The 20,638-nt window shown below is 44.0% G+C and overlaps 1 protein-coding gene across 4 annotated transcripts; it reads left to right on the forward strand.

The window, feature by feature from the left end:
* The first annotated feature begins 1,089 nt into the window (after positions 1-1,089).
* On the forward strand, positions 1,090-20,240 carry LOC311123974 (interleukin enhancer-binding factor 3-like). 4 transcript variants are annotated; one of them, XM_084198192.1, is made up of 20 exons: positions 1,090-1,317; positions 1,915-2,073; positions 2,776-2,890; positions 3,839-4,056; positions 4,563-4,737; positions 5,061-5,238; positions 6,781-6,878; positions 7,528-7,623; positions 7,795-7,906; positions 11,480-11,577; positions 11,817-11,928; positions 12,077-12,205; positions 12,408-12,616; positions 13,039-13,158; positions 13,519-13,644; positions 14,000-14,167; positions 14,314-14,431; positions 14,865-14,903; positions 15,968-16,327; positions 19,483-20,240. In XM_084198192.1, the coding sequence occupies exons 2-20, from the start codon at positions 1,949-1,951 to the stop codon at positions 19,614-19,616; spliced, it is 2,730 nt and encodes a 909-aa protein (XP_084054318.1). In that variant the 5' UTR covers positions 1,090-1,317; positions 1,915-1,948; the 3' UTR covers positions 19,617-20,240. The 4 variants fall into 4 exon arrangements, with proteins under 4 accessions (XP_084054318.1, XP_084054316.1, XP_084054319.1 ...); XM_084198190.1 differs by having other exon boundaries at positions 1,238-1,317; positions 15,968-16,342; XM_084198193.1 differs by lacking the exon at positions 19,483-20,240 and adding an exon at positions 16,483-17,278 and having other exon boundaries at positions 1,238-1,317.
* Positions 20,241-20,638: the final 398 nt, after the last annotated feature.

A 20,638-nucleotide genomic window follows, 5' to 3' on the forward strand; every position in this document is an offset into this window, starting at 1 on the left:
GGGCCTACAGTAGGTGGCAGCAAGGTGTTGAGATGAAAAATCTTCCTGGATTGATTAATGCACGTTGGATGAATCGTGTGGTGAATGAAGAAAAAGTGAAGAGTCTATCTGTTCTCTCCCTACTCAAGTGCAGTTAGGGTATATCAACTATACAGTCAGAGCATTTATCCCAAGACCAATGCAGTGTGATCATTGTAAAGCTTTTGGTCACGTTTCAAGTGTTTGCAGAAGGGAGAAGCCGAGATGTCCAAGTTGTGGAAAAGATCATGTCATGTGTTATAAGAGTGATGAAAATATGTCATGTTGCAATTGTGGTGGGAACCATGAAGCCACTTCTTTTTGAATGCCCCACGAGGGCGAAAGAGAATGAGGTGGCCAAAGTAAGGGCTGTCCAGAGCATTTCATATGCAGCAGCCGTTAAAAGGTTTGAGGGTTTCAGTGGTGCACCTGAAGAGTCCATGGTGGTGGATAGGCCTTCACTGCAGGCTGCAGGGGTTGCCTTTCACCAAGAGGATCTTGATATTTTAAAGGTTAAAAAGGTGGACTTTGTGGCCTTTATTGCAATGGTGATTAATGGCACTGCCAAGGTGGAAAAAATATCTAGGAAGATAGAAATCATTGTGGTTGCAGCGGAGCGGTTCCTGGGGCTGAAAGATTTCTCGGCTAAATAGTAATATGGAATATTGTCAAAAGCCGTACCACCAACTCAGGCCCTAGTGCCTGAGAAGGGAGATATGGAGATTTAAAAGAAGAAAGAAGTGGGAGTTTTGTAAATGTAAAATTGTATTTGTGTGGATTAAGTTAGTTTCCCTATTATGTATGGATTTTGTTTTTACCTTGTTTTGGTTTCAACCCGTCCAGTTGGTGGCGGCAATACATATTTTGTGTTGTAGTCCACCATAAAACCCACAGCAAAAGAAGCAGAAGAAGAAGGAGCGAATTTTCGTCGCGCGAAGAGAAGAGAACGCATGCTGCGGTACGGAAACGTCAAAGCAATGCACCCCAGTCATCAACAAACCCCAGTACTGTAGGTGGCGGTAATGCACCATAACGTTGGATGCCAACCGCCAATAAACCCCACCAAAGAAGAAGAAGAAGAAGAAGAAGAAGAAGAAGAAGAAGAAGAAGAAAAGGTGTTGCTAGAAGAAGAAGAAGAAGAAGAAGAAGAAGAAGAAGAAGAAGAAGAAGAAGAAGAAGAAAAAAAAAAAGAAAAGAAAAAAAAGGTGTTGCTGAAAGACGTCATTATTGCGCGACACCACGCAGCATCCCGCCCCAAACAGCGCGACATTACCGTGCCTCCTTCCTTCTCAGACTCAGGTGAGTGTTGTTGCTTTTAGTGTTTGTAAATGAATACAGACATAATGCTAGCGATGCATTTAATTGCAGTTATATGCTGAATTAAACGTCAAAAAATTATTAGCTTACCTTGCTAACTACAGCATCTGGTACGGTCTCTGATCTGGTAGTATCATGCTAGTTAGCTAGCTATCTAGCATATTCTAAAAATGGCGACGGCACTGCAGGTTGAAAACAAATTCTGTTAGCCCAATAATTATTGGTTTGCAGCGTGTTTGATTTTGTTTTAAAACCAAATTACCAAAAGCGGTATTGACAGCTGCTTAAACATTTGGTGGTAAACAACACATTTAGTGGTAAACAGTTAATTTGCATAGTTTACCTGCACGTCGTTGTGCAACTGCATGGTATGTTTACGAAAGTTAGTTAGCTAGGTAGTTACATTTTACAGTTACCGCAGAGATGTCACGTGATGTAAAAGCCTTTACGTCATACTAACTTGAGTTTCACAAAATATTCATATATAAACCGTATAAAGTTTTCTTTACAATGTGTTTATCATGAGGTGGTGCATTGTAAAGAGAGTGATTTTCAGTGTTTCTGTTTCCATGGCTACAGCAGGTGTCACACAGGTGGCAGTAAAGACAGGGTCATGGCTATGGCAGCAGAGCCAGTGCCGGATGCAGTCTGGGACGAACGCCAGGCCTATGAAGAGCTCCTGTACTGGGACAGCCTGATACAGCGAGGCCATCGCCTGCTACCACACGACTTTGACAGGTACTGTATCGCTCCAGGTTGAAGTTTCAACTAGGATTCGCATCCCCAATCCTAACCTTAAAGGAAAACTCCACCTAAAACTATTTTTTGGTGTTTGTTTCATTAGTCCATTGTTGATATAGTCCAAAAATGTTTTGCATGTCAGAAATCAAGTTTTCCAGACATAACTTTCAAAAGTATGAAAATGTATGCACTCACTTAGTATGAAAATGTATGCACTCACTAACTGTAAGTCGCTCTGGATAAGAGCGTCTGCTAAATGACTAAAATGTAAATGTAAAATACAGAAAACAGCCGGTATGATGCATTTGCATCATATGATGCTGCGTTTTGCATCATATGGTGCAAAATGCGTCATACCGGCTGTATTTCTGTATTTTGAAAGTTATACGTCTGGAAAAATTGATATCTGACATGCAAAACATTTTGGGACTATATCAACAATGGACTAAGAGTTTTGGGGTGGAGTGGGGGGAAATGCATCCTCATCCCTGCCTTTACTTTGACTCCACACATTGACTGGTTATAATAATGTTACATTATGAAAATTACAATGTAGTATTTCTACACACAAGGCATTTCAATTCTCTCCAAAGGTTGTGCTTATCTCTTTAAAAAATTGGTTGATGTTGAATCTACGGAGGTAAACTTAGTACTGTAATTGATTTATATTCTAACTACTTTGTGTCTCTCCCCTCCCAGATATGAGGAGCTGCGCTACTGGTATGACTGTCTCTGTTACGAGGAGGAGCTGAGGCAGTACGATGAGTACATCGCCGCCATACAGGAGATCGAGGAGAACCGGCCCCAAACTGAGGTTCCAACTTCCACCTCAACTGTTTCTCTTCATGTCAATACAAATTCCCTGTGTGTGAATGTAGCGCTGGCTAATGCTTGTAACCTCCGAATGAACACAAGGATTGGAGAATCAGAATTAGCTCTGGGTGTTGTGTTGAATTCTACTTGAAGAACAACCTCATTATAATGGCTGGAATGGAGTGAACGGAATGGTATCAAGCACTTGGAAACTGTGTTTGACGTGTTTATAACATTCCATTAACTCTGTTCTAGCCATTACTATGAGCCGTCCTCCCCTCACCAGCCTCCTCTGCTGTACATACCGTTTATAGGCCAACATGAGAAGCCGATTGCACCTACCTTGATATGTTGGACAGATGGTCCTATGATTTGTTTCCAACATGATGGTCATTAATAAAATATTTTATTTCCCCTCTTGCTAAGAGGCATGTAAATGCGGAAGTTGTAGATGATACAGTAACTACATTTTTCCAGTCACATTTTTCCCCTCAGCCTATTTGTCATACTGGTTTTCCAGATCATTCACACACATCCTATTCCATTGGAACAAATTAAAGCGGTGCTTAGGGCTGGCACAGTGATTGTATAATCGTGTAACCAACGATTGTGGATGAAGACCGTGATGAAAATATATATATATTTTTTTTTTAAACTTTATTTTCAAGTTGACAAACTTTACCCAAAAGCATTAAAGTAAAAACATCTAACAGCCAGTATAAGGACAGACTAGAGGAGACAAAACTAGGCAGTTTTAGAATTTTGTGTTGTGGAACGAACAGCTGTCTAAAGATGGCCTGGCATTCAAACAGGCGAGACGTACGGTTGATTTATTACAATAAGAACATAGATTTCAGTTTTCCCTTACAAATCGTTTTCCTACAGTGTGCCCAACTGAACACGACCCACATCTCACTTACCCTTTTCCATCTTACCGTCTCTCTTCCAGGCCCCTCCGGTGCGCACGCCTCCCATGCGTATCTTCGTGAGCGACGACCGCCACATGATGGCGAAGCACGCGGCGGTGTACCCGTCGTCTGAGGAGCTGGAGGCAGTGCAGACAGTCATCTCCCACGTGGAGTGCGCCCTCAAGACTGTCTCCGACCTGCTGGATGTGGAGGCCGGAGTCGGGGTGGCGCCAGTACCTGTGGAGGGGGCGGAGGAGAGGTAAGAAAGATTAATCAAATACCCTGGTACTGTTTGGAAACGCTTCCTTCCTCATTTCCTTGAGTTAAGCACAGATTGATACGTGATTGGATAGCTGAGAGCAGGATTAACACCCTATTACTTTCACTAATCCAAGCAATTAAGATCTGTGAATCTTAGGCGGCAGGTAGCTTAGTGGTTAAGAGCGTATGGTCACTAACCGAAAGGTCGCGGGTTCGAATCCCCATGCCGACTAGGTGAAAAATCTGACAGTGTGCCCTTGAGCAAGGCACTTAACCCTAATTGCTCCTGTAAATCGTTCTGGATAAGAGCGTCTGCTAAAAGACTAAAATGTAAGGAATACTTCAGTATAGGAAGGGAAAATGCATTTTTAGAGAGTGTGTGAAAGAAGTGACGGAAACAGTACATCTAATCCTGGATGTGTATGGTTCTTCATATCTTGTAGTTTTCCTTATTGCATTTGTCTCTGAATAAGCATTTCCTTGGTTCTCCCTCCCCTGTCCCAGTGAGGTGTCTCCCCCTCCAGAGCGTATCCTGCGTGGGGTGATGAGGGTGGGCCTGGTGGCCAAGGGCCTACTGCTGAAGGGAGACATGGACCTGGAGCTGGTGCTGCTCTGCACTGAGAAACCAACCGTCACCCTGCTCAAGAAGGTGGCTGAGAACCTCTCCACCCAGATTGAGGTAGTTTATCTATTTAATTTAACCTTTACTTAACAAGGAAGTTCCATTGAGCTCAGATTACCTCTTTCCCAAGGGAGACCGATACCCTTCGATGATGTTAACATTGTCTCTCTTTGGTCATGTTAAAGTGAGAGTATGAGAGTGACAGAGAGAGTTGAAATAGGACCTATATGATAAGTATCCTCATTTAAAAAGGGCTTTTTGGTTGTGTAAGGTGCCGCCTCTATGCTAATATTGTCTCTCCTTCTGTACTGTAAGTCAACCCTTCTGTAAGCCAAAATCCTAACAGATTTTTTTCTCCCATCATTCCAACTCTACTAAAGCTCGTCACAGAGGACAAGTATGAGGTCATCCAGATCCCAGAGGAGGCGGAGATCGTGATCAAGAGCATCAAGGAGCCCATCCTCACCCTCACCATTCACCTGACCTCCCCCATGATCCGCCTGGAGGCCGAGCCAGAGGGTGCCGGAGATACCACCCCCCTGGAGGGACCACCTGGAGGTATGACCCCCCAGGGACCAGCCTCCAACCAGGCCAGGAGGCTGGGACAACCCACTACCCAACACTACCACGGCTGTGTTCAGGGCACAGCTTTGTGGGACGTCTCAGATAGAAATATGATGTAGAGATCTATTTGTGATAGTATCTATTGATGCACAGATCTATGTGTGATACTTCTATCTGCAATGTTCCACAACATTGTGCTTTGCTGAATGTAGGCGGCCCTGGCACTTCACAGCAGGCAACTTCAGATCAGCTACAGCAACAGCTGATGATCTGTGTGTTACTGTGCAGCTCCCTACTGATCCGTACACTAATACATCATTTAAAGACCTGATCAGTCAATCTAGAGATGAGTGGAACCTGCACAGTTGCTGCTTTAGAACTGATGCCAGTGAACAAACAATCTGATTGGTTCTTCACTGGAGCTCGGAGATCTTCTATTCGCTGTAATTGTGTAACAAAACGGCGAAAATCTTAATCGCTACAATGCCTATTTTAGTCGTTAATAATACTGTAATAATGTTTTTAGTGAATTTAATAACAGTAATGTACGACTTCATTTACAGTTAATTGTATTGTTCAAGTAAAGAAATGAAGGCTTTTCTGAGAATGGCAGCCAATGCGCGCATATAGATTTGATTGCATGTGTTTTTAATGCAGAACAGTGTAACGTGAGGTTCGTATTGCAGCAAAACTGATCGGCATGACAGGTAATGTTTTTGGACCCTTTGACCTGCCTGGTTGAATGGGAACACAACCAGTCACAAGCAAGGGAGATGGAAGGGAAAGTGTGTGTGTGAGAGAGCAATATGTGTTTGTGTGTGAGTAATGCATGGGGGTGTATGTGTGAGAGAGGCAAAAGAGATGAATGTGATCTAATTCAAAGTCAGGAAAAGGGCATTTGAGTTCAATCAGCTTTAGTAGCTACGTCCTCCAAGAGAATGGCCTAACCTAAACCCTTGTCTTGGCTCAAGGCCAGATTTGGTTGCTGGGGGAAGCCAAGCCGTCATCAGTTTTGCTGCAGTACCAAGCCCACCACAGATGCATTCTGATTCCAACTGCCAGTAATTCCAAACCTGATTGATTCTCTCTTACTAAGCCTTGTAGTGTGTCAGTTTTTAGGGACGCTGGACCTTTGACCAACTGGCCTCTCATTCTGTCTCGGAAAGGGGCAGAGCAGTATGAACCAAACCACTGGGGAGGGGGGAAGGGGTAGTAAGACTATGATTGATTCTAGAATAACATAACATACTGGCCAGATTAAGACTAAGAAAGCCCCCCAGCAAAACCTTATATTGAGAAATATTAGGCTCTGGTACTCACTGTGAATCTGATGGCTATAGGACACTCATTACTTAGACCTAGCATAGGGTTTTGTGCTACAGGGTGGGTGGGTGATACCATTCTCTATAAATACGGGGGAGTCCCCTTCCCCTTGTCCTGCCTTGGGAAAAGCTGCCTCCTCCCCGAGCCTCGAGACAGAACCCCTCCCTTGGTCAAACCGTACCTTGTCTTCTTATCCCACCCATCGACCAATAGAAAAGCTAACGGTCGACAGCGATGCGCCGGCGGACGTTCTGGACAGGCAGAAATGCCTAACTGCCTTGGCGTCTCTCCGCCACGCCAAGTGGTTCCAGGTTTGCATCCTGTCTTTACTTGTCAAATAAAGTGTTCAGATGAGCTTTTATTCTGCCTTTACTTGTCCCATAATGAGTTGTGAGTTTGTATGATCTCCCAATGCCTCCTTGTTTTCTATGCTTTCATTCTGTCTTCCTTGGAACTATATTGCTGTTATTTGCTAGTACAACTGATATTGTAGCTACATTATGTTTTAAAGGGTCGCTACACACTATATAACCATCGCTCATTCAGAGGGGTTGGGTTAAATGCACATTTCGGTTGAATGCATTCAGTTGTGCAACTGATTAGGTATCCCCTTTCCCTCCTAATGAAGTATTTGGTTCCAATGGTATATTGGAGGGATACTCACTAACCTTTCTATGCTACCTCTGGGTGCAATATTCCTGATGACTCAATACTGACACAATTGTGTCAATTCAATTGGTGTCACACTTTTTTCCTTTGTGCTGTCCAGGAATATTAGCCTCATGAGCCGCCTGCATCGCACATTCATGTAAGCTCGCGGGATAATGCGGCTCGCGAGGCTACGGGAATATTGCACCCCTTTTATTTATTTTATTTGGCATTGCTCTAGGTAGGTAAGTAGGTAGTTGTTGGATATCGCACCCTCTTTGACTGAGCTCGGTCCGTGCTTGTCTCTCTCAGGCTAAGGTCAACGACCTGAAGTCGGCCGCCATCGTGATCCGTATCATGAGAGACCTGTGTAACCGCGTCCCAACCTGGGCTCCACTCAGAGGATGGGTGAGTAAAAAAAAACAAATATAATACATTTAATATTGAATATAATAATATACATGTCATACAATAAATAATTACATATAAGTAAATGGATATTATTACATTTGGTGGCAGCGGTGGCATCCAGGTCTGAATGGGATTCATTATCTACTGTTCTCTCTCTGTTCTGTCCAGCCACTAGAGCTGCTGTGTGAGAAGGCCATCGGAACATGCGATCGGCCAATGGGAGCAGGAGAGTCTTTCCGCAGAGTTCTAGAGTGCTTGGCGTCTGGAATCCTGATGGCCGGTAAGTATTCTATCCCTAAGAGCTTCTGGATATCAGAACAGCGATTACTCACCTCGAACTAGACTAAGATTTTTTCTTGAATGAGTCCGTCGCGAAGGATGTACTGCATCTCTGAGACCAGGCCCAAATCCCCGTAATTCGTGTGAAGAAAATAAGGAAATACAGGGGGTGGAGATCAGGGTGCCTTGTGAGAATTCGTCGGCGAGTGGGTAACCCGCCTCTACCATCCGTTCTATTGGCCAACATCCAATCACTGGAGAATGAACTTGGTGATCTCCGTTTGAGACTATCCTACCAACGGGACATTAAAAACTGTAATGTCTTATGTTTCACCGAGTCGTGGCTGAACGACGACACAGATAATATACAGTTGGCTGGGTTTTCCATGCATCGGCTGGACAGAACAGCTACGTCTGGTAAGACGAGGGGTGGGAGTGTGTGTCTATTTGTCAATAACAGCTGGTGCGCAATGTCTAATATTAAAGATGTCTCGAGGTATTGCTCGCCTGAGGTAGAGTACCTCATGATAAGCTGCAGACCACACTATCTACCAAGAGAGTTTATCTATATTTTTTGTAGCCATCTATTTACCATCACAAACTGATGCTGGCTCAAAAACCGCACTCAACGAGCTGTATAAGGCCATAAGCAAACAAGAAAATGCTAATCCAGAAGCGGCGCTCCTGGTGGCGGGGGACTTTAATGCAGGCAAACTTAAATCCGTTGTACCTCATTTCTACCAGGATGTGCAACCTGAGGGAAAAAAAAACTCTAGACCACCTTTACTCCACACACAGACACGTACAAAGCTCTCTCTCGCCCTCCATTTGGCAAATCTGACTATAATTCTATCCTTATTCCTGCTTACAAGTGGTCAGATGACTCGGATGCTATGCTACAGGACTGTTTTGCTAGCACAGACTGTAATATGTTCAGGAGTATACCACCTCAGTCACCGGCTTCATCAATAAGTGCATCGATGACGTCGTCCCCACAGTTACCGTACGTACATATCCCAACTAGAAGCCATGGATTACAGGCAACATCCGCATCGAGCTAAAGGCTAGAGCTGCCGCTTTCAAGGAGCGGGACACTAATCTGGACGCTTATAAGAAATCCCGCTATGCCATCAAACAGGCAAGCATCAATACAGGACTAAGATTGAATCCTACTACACCGGCTCTGACGCTCGTCGGATGTGGCAGGGCTTGCAAACTATTACGGACTACAAAGAGAAACCCAGCCGCGAGCTGCCCAGTGACCAGGCCTAAAATGCCTTTTCTACTCGCTTCGAGGCAAGCAACACTGACGCATGCATGACAGCACCAGCTGTTCCGGACGACTGTGTGATCACGCTCTCCGTAGGCGATGTGAGCAAGACCTTTAAACAGGTCAACATTCACAAGGCCGCGGTGCCAGACGGATTACCAGGACGTGTACTCTGAGCATGCGCGGACCAACTGGCAAGTGTCTTCACTGAGACATTTTCAACCTCTCCTCTGTAATACCTATGTTTCAAGCAGACCACCATAGTCCCTGTGCCCAAGAAAGTGAAGGTTACCTGCCTAAATGACTACCGCCCCGTAGCATTCACGTCGGTAACCATGAAGTGCTTTGAAAGGCTGGTCATGGCTCACATCAACACCATCATCTTGGAAACCCTAGACCCACTCCAATTCGCATACCGCCCCAACAGATCCACAGATGATGCAATCTCAATTGCACGCCACACTTCCTTTTCCCACCTGGACAAAAGGAACACCTATGTGAGAATGCTGTTCATTGACTACAGCTCAGCGTTCAACATCATAGTACCCACAAAGCTCATCACTAAGCTAAGGACCCTTTGACTAAACACCTCCCTCTGCAACTGGATCCTGGACTTCCTGACGGGCTGCCCCCAGGTGGTAAGGGTAGGCAACAACACATCTGCCACGCTGATCCTCAACACCGGGGCCCTCAGGGGTGTGTGCTTAGTCACCTCCTGTACTCCCTGTTCACCCACGACTGCGTGGCCAAGCACGACTCCAACACCACCATTTTTAAGTTTGCAGACGATACAACAGTGGTAGGCCTGATCACTGACAACAATTTATTTTTATTTTTTTATTTAACCTTTATTTAACCAGGTAAGCCAGTTGAGAACAAGTTCTCATTTACAACTGCGACCTGGCCAAGATAAAGCAAAGCAGTGCGATTAAAAACAACAACACAGAGTTACATATGGGGTAAAAAAACAAAGTCAAAAATACAACAGAAAATATATATACATGTGTGCAAATGTAGCAAGTTATGGAGGTAAGGCAATAAATAGGCTTTAGTGGAAAATAATTACAATTAGTATTAACACTGGAATGCTAGATGTGCAAGAGATTATGTGCAAATAGACATACTGGGGTGCAAAAGAGCAAAATAAATAACAATATAGGGATGAGGTAGTTGGGTGGGCTAATTTCAGATGGGCTGTGTACAGGTGCAGTGATCGGTAAGGGTGATGAGACAGCCTATAGGGAGGAGGTCAGAGACCTGGCAGTGTGGTGCCAGGATAACAACCTCTCCCTCAACGTGAGCAAGACAAAGGAGCTGATCGTGGACTACAGGAAAAGAAGGGCCTAACACGCCCCCATTCACATCGATGGGGCTGTAGTGGAGCGGGTCGAGAGTTTCAAGTTCCATGGTGTCCACATCACCAACAAACTATCATGGTCCAAACACACCGACAGTTGTGAAGAGGGCACGACAACACCTTTTCCCCCTCAGGAGACTGAAAAGATTTGGCATGGGTGCCCAGAACCTCAGTTATACAGCTGCACCATCGAGAGCGTCCTGACCGGTTGCATCACCGCCTGGGATGGCAACTGCTCGGCATCCGACCATAAGGCACTACAGAGGGTAGTGCGTACGGCCCAGTACATCACTGGGGCCAAGTTTCCAGCCATCCTGGACCTATATATTAGGAAGGCCCAAAAAATTTTCCAAGACTCCAGTCACCCAAGTCATAGACTGTTATCTCTGCTACCGCATGTCAAGCGGTACCTTAGCGCCAAGTCTAGTTCCAAAAGGCTCCTTAACAGCTTCTACCCCCAAGCCATAAGACTGCTGAACCATTAATTAAATGGCCACCCGGACTATTTACATTGATTCCCCCCCCCCCCCCCCCCACACCCTTTGTTTTTACACTGCTGATACTCACTGTTTATTATCTATGCATAGTCACTTTACCCCTACCTACATATACAAACACTAACCTGTACCCCCGCACATTGACTCGGTACTGGTACCCCCTGTATATAGCCTCGTTATTGTTATTTTATTGTTACTTTTTATTTGATTTTTTACTTTAGTAAATTTTTTCTTAACTCTATTTCTTGAACTGCATTGTTGGTTAAGGGCTTGTAAGTAAGCATTTCACGGTAAGGTTTACACATGTATTCGGCGCATGTGACTATTTGTATCGGGTAAATAGAGAAAATATAGGGCCTAGAGCATAGCCTTGCGGAACACCTCTCAGAACAATGTAGAAATGACATCCACCAAATGAAACCAATTCAAATGTTCTTCTGTTGTTCAAAGATGGTCCGGGTATCAAGGACCCGTGTGAGAAGGAGAAGGTGGATGCCATCGGCCACCTGGACACTCAGCAACGTGAGGACATTACACAGAGTGCCCAGGTATATTTATGGCTATAACATTTCAGGTAGAATTGTAACAAATGGAGCTGACATGATTCCCTATTCTACTTGAAAAACGATCATATCTGTTCTACACAAAACATTTTTGTAGCTGAAAGTTCTGTAATGTTGCGTCCTTAACACGCCCGAGGTAGAATATCAAATATAAATTGTGTTATTCTCTCCTATGTGCTTCCCTTTGTGATTGACTGTGTTCTATGTTTATTTTCCCCTGTCAGCATGCCCTGAGGTTGTCTGCGTTCGGACAGCTGTACAAGGTGCTGGGGATGGATTCCCTGCCTGCCAGGGCACCAAGAAGGACCATTGGGCCAGGCCTCAGAAACTACGGTTGTTAGTATCTCCTCTGTTTTTGGCGATCTTCCTGGCCTGTCCCATGCTTCTCAAATGTGACTTTCATGTTAGCTGTCTAGTAGTAGTCTTGATGTGTCGCGTATTGAGCTTTTCCTGAACCTTGTCCCTTTTTCCATGTCCCTACCAGCTCAGATCCTGGCTAGTTCCACCTACCCTCCCAAGAGACCTCACGATGCTGCGGACAAAGGGGGAGATGACAGCAAGAAGAGGAAGTTTCAGAAGTTCCAGAAATATCAGAAATTTCCTAGGAAGTCGTGTATGTAACCGATCCGAAGAGGTCTTCAAATGGGATATTTCGTAGCTATTCTACCATTGAGGCTCTTTCTGAGGAGGCTAAATGTGTTCCTGTTCTGATAAGCTCTCTCCCTCTTTCTCTCTCCCCCATCTGTCTCTTTCTCACTATCTCTCTCTTTCTCTGTCGCTCTCCCTCTTTCTCTCTCGCTCTTCCCTTCCCCCAGCCACAGAAGAGAAGCCCGGTGACTCTCCTATGGCCATGAACGCCCTGATGCGTCTCAACCAGCACAAGCCTGGTCTGCAGTACCGGCTGACAGGTCAGAGCGGTCCGGTGCACTTCCCGGTGTTCACCATGTCCGTAGACGTTGACGGCGAGACATACGAGGCCTCGGGGCCGTCCAAACGCACCGCCAAGCTCCACCTAGCTGCCAAGGTAAGGGTTTGTGTAGCTAGGCGAAAATATGCTAGCTGTACCGGTAGACTTCCAGTCATTGCGCTAACGCTAGTTAGCATTGGCGTGTAAAACTACCTGTAAGTTCCTTCATACTGCACGTAGAGACATAAAAATGGTATCCACAACTCTGGGTAACTAGACACATCTCGCACTATCCCTTTAAGATGATGGGTAGCTGGTACAACACAAGTTGGTCCCTGAAATCAAATGTTACTCTCTTTGAAAGAAGAAGTAGTGTTTCTCCTCTCTCTGTAACTTTCGCTTGCTGTCATCAAGGTGTTATGGCATTGTTCTCCAAGAATGTAATCCACTGGTTTTGCATTGAATGCCTTGTCGTCTGTATTGACTCTGTCTATAATGGCTGCCATCCACCAAGTCCTCGCTCTCCCCGTCCGTCTCAGGTCCTGCAGAAGTTGGGCCTACCCACTGGACTGGATGTGAAGGTGGAACCAAGCGAAGAGGGAGGAGCCAACGTATCAGCCACACCTACAGCAAGTGATGCGTCCATGGCATCTGACGAGGTAGTCATTCTCTCTTCATATCTCCTATGTTCTCTGGCTTTTCCCTGTGACTTTTTAAAATTGTTTACTTAATATACTTTCATAAAGCAGCACAAAGCATTGCTACTTTACCTGTAGACTTCCATTCATTGCACTAAAGCTAGTTAGCATTAGCTTGTGAAACTACCGCTTCCTTCCTACTGCATGCAGAAACATAAAAACGGTATCCGTGAGTTTATCTGACTCTGGGTAAGTAGAACAAGAGCTTAAATGCCAGAATATCACAGTATACTTTCATAAAGCAGTTACGTTGCATTAGAGTTGTTGTTGATGATGATTTTCATTGGACTTGACTGTTCTGCTATGTCTTCCTGCTCTCAGAACGGTCCCATCCTCACCAAGCACGGGAAGAACCCAGTGATGGAGCTGAATGAGAAGAGACGCAGCCTGAAGTACGAGCTCTCTGCTGAGACTGGGGGCAGCCATGACAAGTGCTTCGTCATGGAGGTCAGTCAGTGGCAGATGGGTGGGGTTTGCACTTTTGGGACAATTCTATTGAGTCATTGCGCAAGGATTTGGAAACTAGAGTAGATGAATAACCAGTAAGGTCAGGGCTTGTGTCAACAAAGCATCTCCGAGTAGAAGTACTGATCTAGGATCACGTCCCCCCTGTTCATTACTATCTAAAAGGCTAAACTGATCCTAGATCAGCACTACCACTCTGACGCTTTATGAATATGGGCCCAGATGTAGTTGACAGAGCAGGATGTGGAAACAGTAACAAGCATGTGTCTCTTCGTTACTGCATATTAGCCCATATTACTAAGTGCATCTGTGACTGACACTTTTCCGCCACTCACAGGTGGAGGTAGATGGACAGAAGTTCAAAGGTCGAGGCTCCAACAAGAAGGAGGCCAAAGCCTATGCCGCCTTAGCTGCTTTGGACAAACTCTTCCCCGAGGGGGCGGGGCCCTACTATAACCCTCACTCTGACCCCAAGAAGAAGAAACCAGTCACATACACTTCCATGGTAAGACATGACATATCTTTCATACACACACTGTAATGCACCTCACAATACTGTAGAAATCATGACTAGGAATAGCCATGAATTAATCCACACACAAACCATGACTAGGAACCCCTTTAGTGACCTCTTACCCTCCCTCTCAACAGCATATCCCAGGCTTTGGCACTATTCGAGGCATTCCAACCGACACTGAGCCTAACAACCGGGGCCGCGGGCGAGGCAGGGGTCGAGGAAAGCCTACGACTGGCAGCAGCTACAACCAAAGTAGGACACTTTACTTGGACTGTCTATCACAGGATCTAGACTGGACTGTCTATCACAGGATCTAGACTGGACTGTCTATCACAGGATCTAGACTGGACTGTCTATCACAGGATCTAGACTGGACTGTCTATCACAGGATCTAGACTGGACTGTCTATCACAGGATCTAGACTGGACTGTCTATCACAGGATCTAGACTGGACTGTCTATCACAGGATCTAGACTGGACTGTCTATCACAGGCCTTTAAGAGCATGTTCTCACAGAGATGAGATTATCAGAAAATCATTAAAATATGGCTTATTTTAGTTTATTTAGTAAATAAATTAACGACTGGACAATAAGCCAATAGTCCGACTGTTTAGGAAATCATCCAACTCTTTTGGGCTCCATTGCAGTAAGTTAATACATTTCTATCTCTTTTCTTTTGAACAGCAAACTACCGTTATGGAAGCAGTGCTGGCTCTGGTTATCGTAAGTGTCTTGCTTCTCCCTCCACTGTTGTCAAGGGAACTAATGAGTGATAGATTAGGTGTGTTCATTTGTGTTTGGTAACTTTTCTTATCTCGTTAGCCTGATCTATTCTACAGCCACTATAGTCTATTGAGTTACTGGGACCCATTTGAATTCCTTAAAATGTACATAGTACTTCCTTCCTTCAAGTGGCTTCCCACGGGGGGCCAGTATGAAAAATGTATGCACTCACTAAAACTGTAAGTCGCTCTGGATAAGAGCATCTGCTAAATGACCCAAAACATTTTTTGCTAGAAAGCCATGAATTAGATAGCCATGTGCTCCCCTTGCATTCACCTGTATAATCATGTATAATGATTGAATTAGTGATTAGGCCTACTTCAAAGAAGGCAGGAATGGGCTAAGGGGGCCCTGCCGACTGCTAGCTTTGCTTTCTGTCCTCCTTGGCCTCTAGGTGGGGTCTTAACACTTACATTTTACATTTACATTATTTAGCAGACGCTCTTATCCAGAGCGACTTACAGGAGCAATTAGGGTTAAGTGCCTTGCTCAAGGGCACATCGACAGATTTTTCACCTAGTTGGCTCGGGGATTAGAACCAGCGACCTTTCGGTTACTGGCACAACGCTCTTAACCACTAAGCTACCTGCCGCTCCACATTGCTTCTCTTATTTAAACCCTAGCATCTCTCTCCATCATGTTGACTTGAAGGCTGGGGCTGACCTATGGGGCTGGGCTGCAACTCAGTCCCCTTTACGCCAGATGTCTAGTCCATGTGTCTAACATGAGAAAAACATCTCATGTGGAGAGACTGAAGTTCTTATACAATGTTGAGCATTTGTCATAATAATGTATAATAAGACGAATTAAAAGGAAAATATACAGTATTTGTAATTCCTAGTTGAAGTTGTTTGGCTGAGATACAGAGACCATCACTATACAGTTCTGTTTTTCTCAAAAAGATATCCCCTTCAAAGCGTTCGCTAAGTGTTCCTCCAACCAATACCAATGTCCTCCTTTCACCATTCACACTATCGTAACTTCTTTGTCCATCTCTCCCTCAGACAATCTGTATAGTGTCGGTGCAACCGAGGCTGCTTCCTCTACAACCACCTCCACTGGTGACGCCTCCACCACGGGCTACGGCACCTTCTACCCCGAATCATCCTACACCACACCGGCCATAACCGCCTCCACCACCGCGGCTGCCATGACCGCTCAAGCCCAGGTCGGTGCATCTTCCCTGGGTGCCTACCAATCAGTGCCCCCTCCCCTGGACCAGCAGAGCCCCTATAGTTATGGCTACGGAGAGGATAAGAAGAGTCTGCTGACTGCAGCCCAGGCCCAGCAACAACAGGTGGACTACTCCATGTACAGTACAGCCTACCCCAGTTCTGTCACCGGGGGCCAAATGTACAGTTACGGTGAGTGGGGATTCGGTGAGTGGAAATCTATATAAGGGGCCAAAGGAGGTCCCCACCGCCACACACACTCATACACAGGTAACTGCCCGATGTAACAGTGCCTTCAAATAGTATTCATACCCCTTGACTTACTCCACATTTTGTTGTGTTAATAGGCAGAATCTACCGCACACCCAAAGCTGTTGGTGAAGGTGCTGGAGTCCAAATGCTAAACTGGAGAAACAGGAAAAAGTCTCCACACACTTCCAGTCAGATGCAAATGTATTTTAATTATAGCTGAGCTTTCGGTCAGTCGACTTTCATCAGAGTTGTTACAGTCTGAATTCAAAATGGTTTCTCACCCATATACACACACACACTACCCCAAAATGACAAAGTGAAAACATGATTGTATAAATGTTTTAGTTAGAATCACCTTTTGGCAGCAATTACATCTGTGAGTCTTTCTGGGTAAGTCTAAGAGCTTTGCACACCTGGATTGTACAATATTTGCACATTCTTTTTTTTTTTATTCTTCAAGCTCTGTCAAGTTGGCTGATCATGGCTAGACAGGCATTTTCAAGACTTGCCATAGATTTTCAAGCTAATTTAAGTCAAAAGCTGTAACTAGGCAACTCCAGAACATTCAATGTCTTGGTAAGTAACTCCAGTTTATATTTGGCCTTGTGTTTTAGGTTATTGACCTGCTGAAAGGTGACTGTCTCCAAGTGTCTGTTGGAAAGCAGACTGAACCAGTTTTTCCTCTAGGATTTTGCCTGTACTTAGCTCTATTTCGTTTATTTTTATCCTAAAAAAAAACTCCCTAGTCCTTGCCGATGACAAGCATACTCATGACATGATACAGACACCACCATGGTTGAAAATATGAATAGTGGTACTCAGTGATATATTGTTGGATTTGCCCCAAACATAACGCTTTGTATTCAGGACATAAAGTTTGTTTCTTTGCCACATTGTTTGAAGTTAACTTTATTGCAAACAGGATACATGTTTTGGAATATTTTTATTCTGTACAGGCTTTCTTCTTTTCACTCGGTCATTTAGGTTAGTATTGTGTAGTAACTACAATGTTGATCCATCCTCAGTTTTCTCCTATCACAGCCATTAAACTCTGTAGGCCTAACTGTTTTAAAGTCACCATTGGCCTCGTGGTGAAATCCCTGAGCGGTTTCCTTCCTCTCCGGCAACTGAGTTAGGAAGGACGCCTGTATCTTTGTAGTGACTGGATGTATTGATACACCACCCAATGTGTAATTATTAACTTCACCATGCTCAAAGGGATATTCAATGTGTGCCAATAAGTGCCATTCTTTGCGAGGCATTGTAAAACCTCCCTGGTCTTTGTGGTTGAATCTGTGTTTGAAATTCACGGACCTTACAGATAATAATATGTGTGGGGTACAGGGATGAGGTAGTCATTCACAAATCATGTTAAACACCATTATTGCACACCAAGTGAGTCCATGCAACTTATTTATGTGACTTGTTAAGCAAATCTTTACTCATGAAAGTATTTAGCCTTGCCATAACAAAGGGGTTGAATACTTATTAGCTCAAGACATTTCAGCTTTTCATTTTTTATTTCTAAAAACATAATTCCACTTTGACATTATGGGGTATTGTGTATAGGCCAGTGACACAACAAAATGTGGAAAAAGTCAAGGAGTGGGAATACTTTTCTGAAGAAGTATTCAATGCCCTTGTCTTTTTCCACATTTTGGTAGGTTACAGCCTTATTCTAAAATTGATTAAATAGTTTTTTTTTCCCTCATCAGTCTACACACTATCCCTTAATGACAAATAAAAAACAGGATTTTAGAAATGTTTGCTAATTTATGAAAAATCAAAAACGGAAATGTTACATTTACATAAGTATTCAGACCCTTTACGCAGTACTTTGTTGAAGCACCTTTGGCAGCGATTACAGCCTCGAGTCCTCTTGGGTATGACGCTACAAGCTTGGCACACCTGTATTTGGGGAGTTTCTCCCATTCTTCTCTGCAGATCCTCTCAAGCTCTGTCAGGTTGGATGGGGAGTGTCGCCGCACAGCTATTTTCAGGTCTCTCCAGAGATGATCGATCGGGTTCAAGTCCGGGCTCTGGCTGGGCCACTCAAGGACATTCAGAGACTTGTCCCGAAGCCACTCCTGCGTTGTCTTGGCTGTGTGCTTAGGGTTGTTGTCCTGTTGGAAGGTGAACATGTTCCCCAGTCTGAGGTCCTGAGTGCTCTGGAGCAGGTTTTCTTCAAGGATCTCTCTGTACTTTGCTCCGTTCACCTTTGCCTCTACCTTAAAGGCCTGATTGGTAGAGATCTCCCATCTTCACAGAGGAACTCTAGAGCTCGGTCAGCGTGACCATCGGGTTCTTGGTCACCTCCCTGACCAAAGCCCTTCTCCCCATATTGCTCAGTTTGGCTGGGGGGCCAGCTCTAGGAAGAGTCTTGGTCTTTCCAAACTTCTTCCATTTAAGAATGATGGAGGCCACTGTGTTCTTGGGGAACTTCAATGCTGCAGAAATGTTTTGGTACCCTTCCACAGATCTGTGCCTCGACACAATCCTGTCTCAGAGCTCTATGGACAATTCCTTTGACCTCATGGCTTGTTTTTTGATTGACATGCACTGTCAACTGTGGGCCCTTATATAGGCAGGTGTGTGCCTTTTCCAAATCATGTCCAATCAATTGAATTTACCACAGGTAGACTCCAATCAAGTTGTAGAGACATCTCAAGGATGATCAATGGAAACAGGATGCACCTGAGCTAAATTTCGGGTCTCATAGCAAAGGGTCTGAATACTTAAGTAAAGAAGGTATTTCTGTTTCATTTTTTATGAATGTGCTAAAATGTCTAAAAACCTGTTTTTGCTTTGTCATTATGGGGTATTGTGTGTGTATATCCATTTTAGAATAAGGCTGTAACGTAACAAAATGTGGAAAAAGTTGAGGGGTCTGAATACTTTCCGAATGCACTGTATATGTTGGATATACCAATATATATAGATTTTTATAATCTGGTATTCTTTCTGATATTGGTTCTGTTTTTAGTCACTTGATATCCAAATGTGGTCTGAATAATGGTTTAAAGAGTGTTAGTAGAGCATCTGTTTTGTTGATTATTTAATGCCTTGTTCTTATTGACGTTTCATTGGTCCGTTAGGCTACGGCAACCAATCAAGCTTCAGCATGTACGGGAACGCCTCCTCCCAGGGCTACGGGGCGGCTGCTACTACCCAGACCCAGCAGACCTCCTACCCCACGGGATACGGAAACATGAACTATCAGTACAAGTAGGAGGTACCCCACACACACACCCCATCCCTCTCTCAAGCCTTCACCCAAAGAGGAAAAGAAGACCCCCATGTCTTTCTCTACTTTCATTATATTGATTCATCCTAAACCCTCAGTCATTTTCACCATCACTTTATTTCATAAACCAGACTGTATCTATTTCTTTATTTACCATGTGGTAAATGTAACCTAAATGTGTCTAACAAGTAGTTCAGTTCTGTATAGTGATGATAAAAAGGAAATAATAATAATACCGCTTTCGGAATGATGCTATCTTGGGTCATAGACTTCTTGTTTTGTTAGTTTTTTTGGTTTCTGTTTTTCTGTCGTCAAGCCACCCGAGGTTGAATATGAATGTAAACTGAGAATCTGTTCTTTAAAATATCTGTTTCAAAGACTTGTTTTCTTGACATTTTATTTTGTAATTTTAATTTTTATCCCCATTTTTATGTTTTAACTGTTATTATATTAACCCGCAGTGTGGTAGAAAAAAATTAAAAAGTTGACAGTCATTTGGATTTTTATGTGAAAGGGCAATGGAAATGTGTTAATTGCTGTTTCATTGTAAGGTTTGGGTAAAAGGCTTGTATCTGGTTGTTTGTAAGAATAAATTACTTTTATTTTGGAGCATAGTGTCTTACTTTACATAGACTGACCACTGTTTTTCAGACCTGGGTTTAAATACTATTTGAAATCATTTCAAATACTTTTACCTGTGCTTGATTGAGCTTGCCTGTTGCATTGCAAACAATAGAACATTCCCAAAAGTGCAAACCCAAACTCCAGGCAGCCCAAAGCAAACGCTCAAAGTATTTGAAAGATATCAAATAGTTATTGAACCCATGTCTACTGTGTTTCGGCTTCTCCACATGGCGACCAATCCCCTGACATGTTTTCATGCTGCAGGCCAACTTGTTATTTATTACATTTAGTTCTGTATTGAATATAGGCTAAATCCTATAGTTGACCTGACTGGCGGTTGTTGCATTTTAAATGCCTAGGTCATCATGAGCATCACTTTAAAA

The sequence above is a fragment of the Coregonus lavaretus genome (genome assembly GCF_964263955.1).
Source record: "Coregonus lavaretus genome assembly, contig: HAP1_SCAFFOLD_224, whole genome shotgun sequence".
Classification (NCBI taxonomy): domain Eukaryota; kingdom Metazoa; phylum Chordata; class Actinopteri; order Salmoniformes; family Salmonidae; genus Coregonus; species Coregonus lavaretus.

What these genes read in the sequence shown, in the direction of transcription:
- LOC311123974 (XM_084198190.1), top strand. Translation starts at nt 1,949, where the DNA reads ATGGCTATGGCAGCAGAGCCAGTGCCGGATGCAGTCTGGGACGAACGC. An exon ending in AGAACCGGCCCCAAACTGAG is followed by an intron (nt 2,891 to 3,838) that starts GTTCCAACTTCC and finishes TCTCTCTTCCAG; the next exon opens with GCCCCTCCGGTGCGCACGCC. An exon ending in CAGTGCTGGCTCTGGTTATC is followed by an intron (nt 14,904 to 15,967) that starts GTAAGTGTCTTG and finishes TCTCTCCCTCAG; the next exon opens with ACAATCTGTATAGTGTCGGT.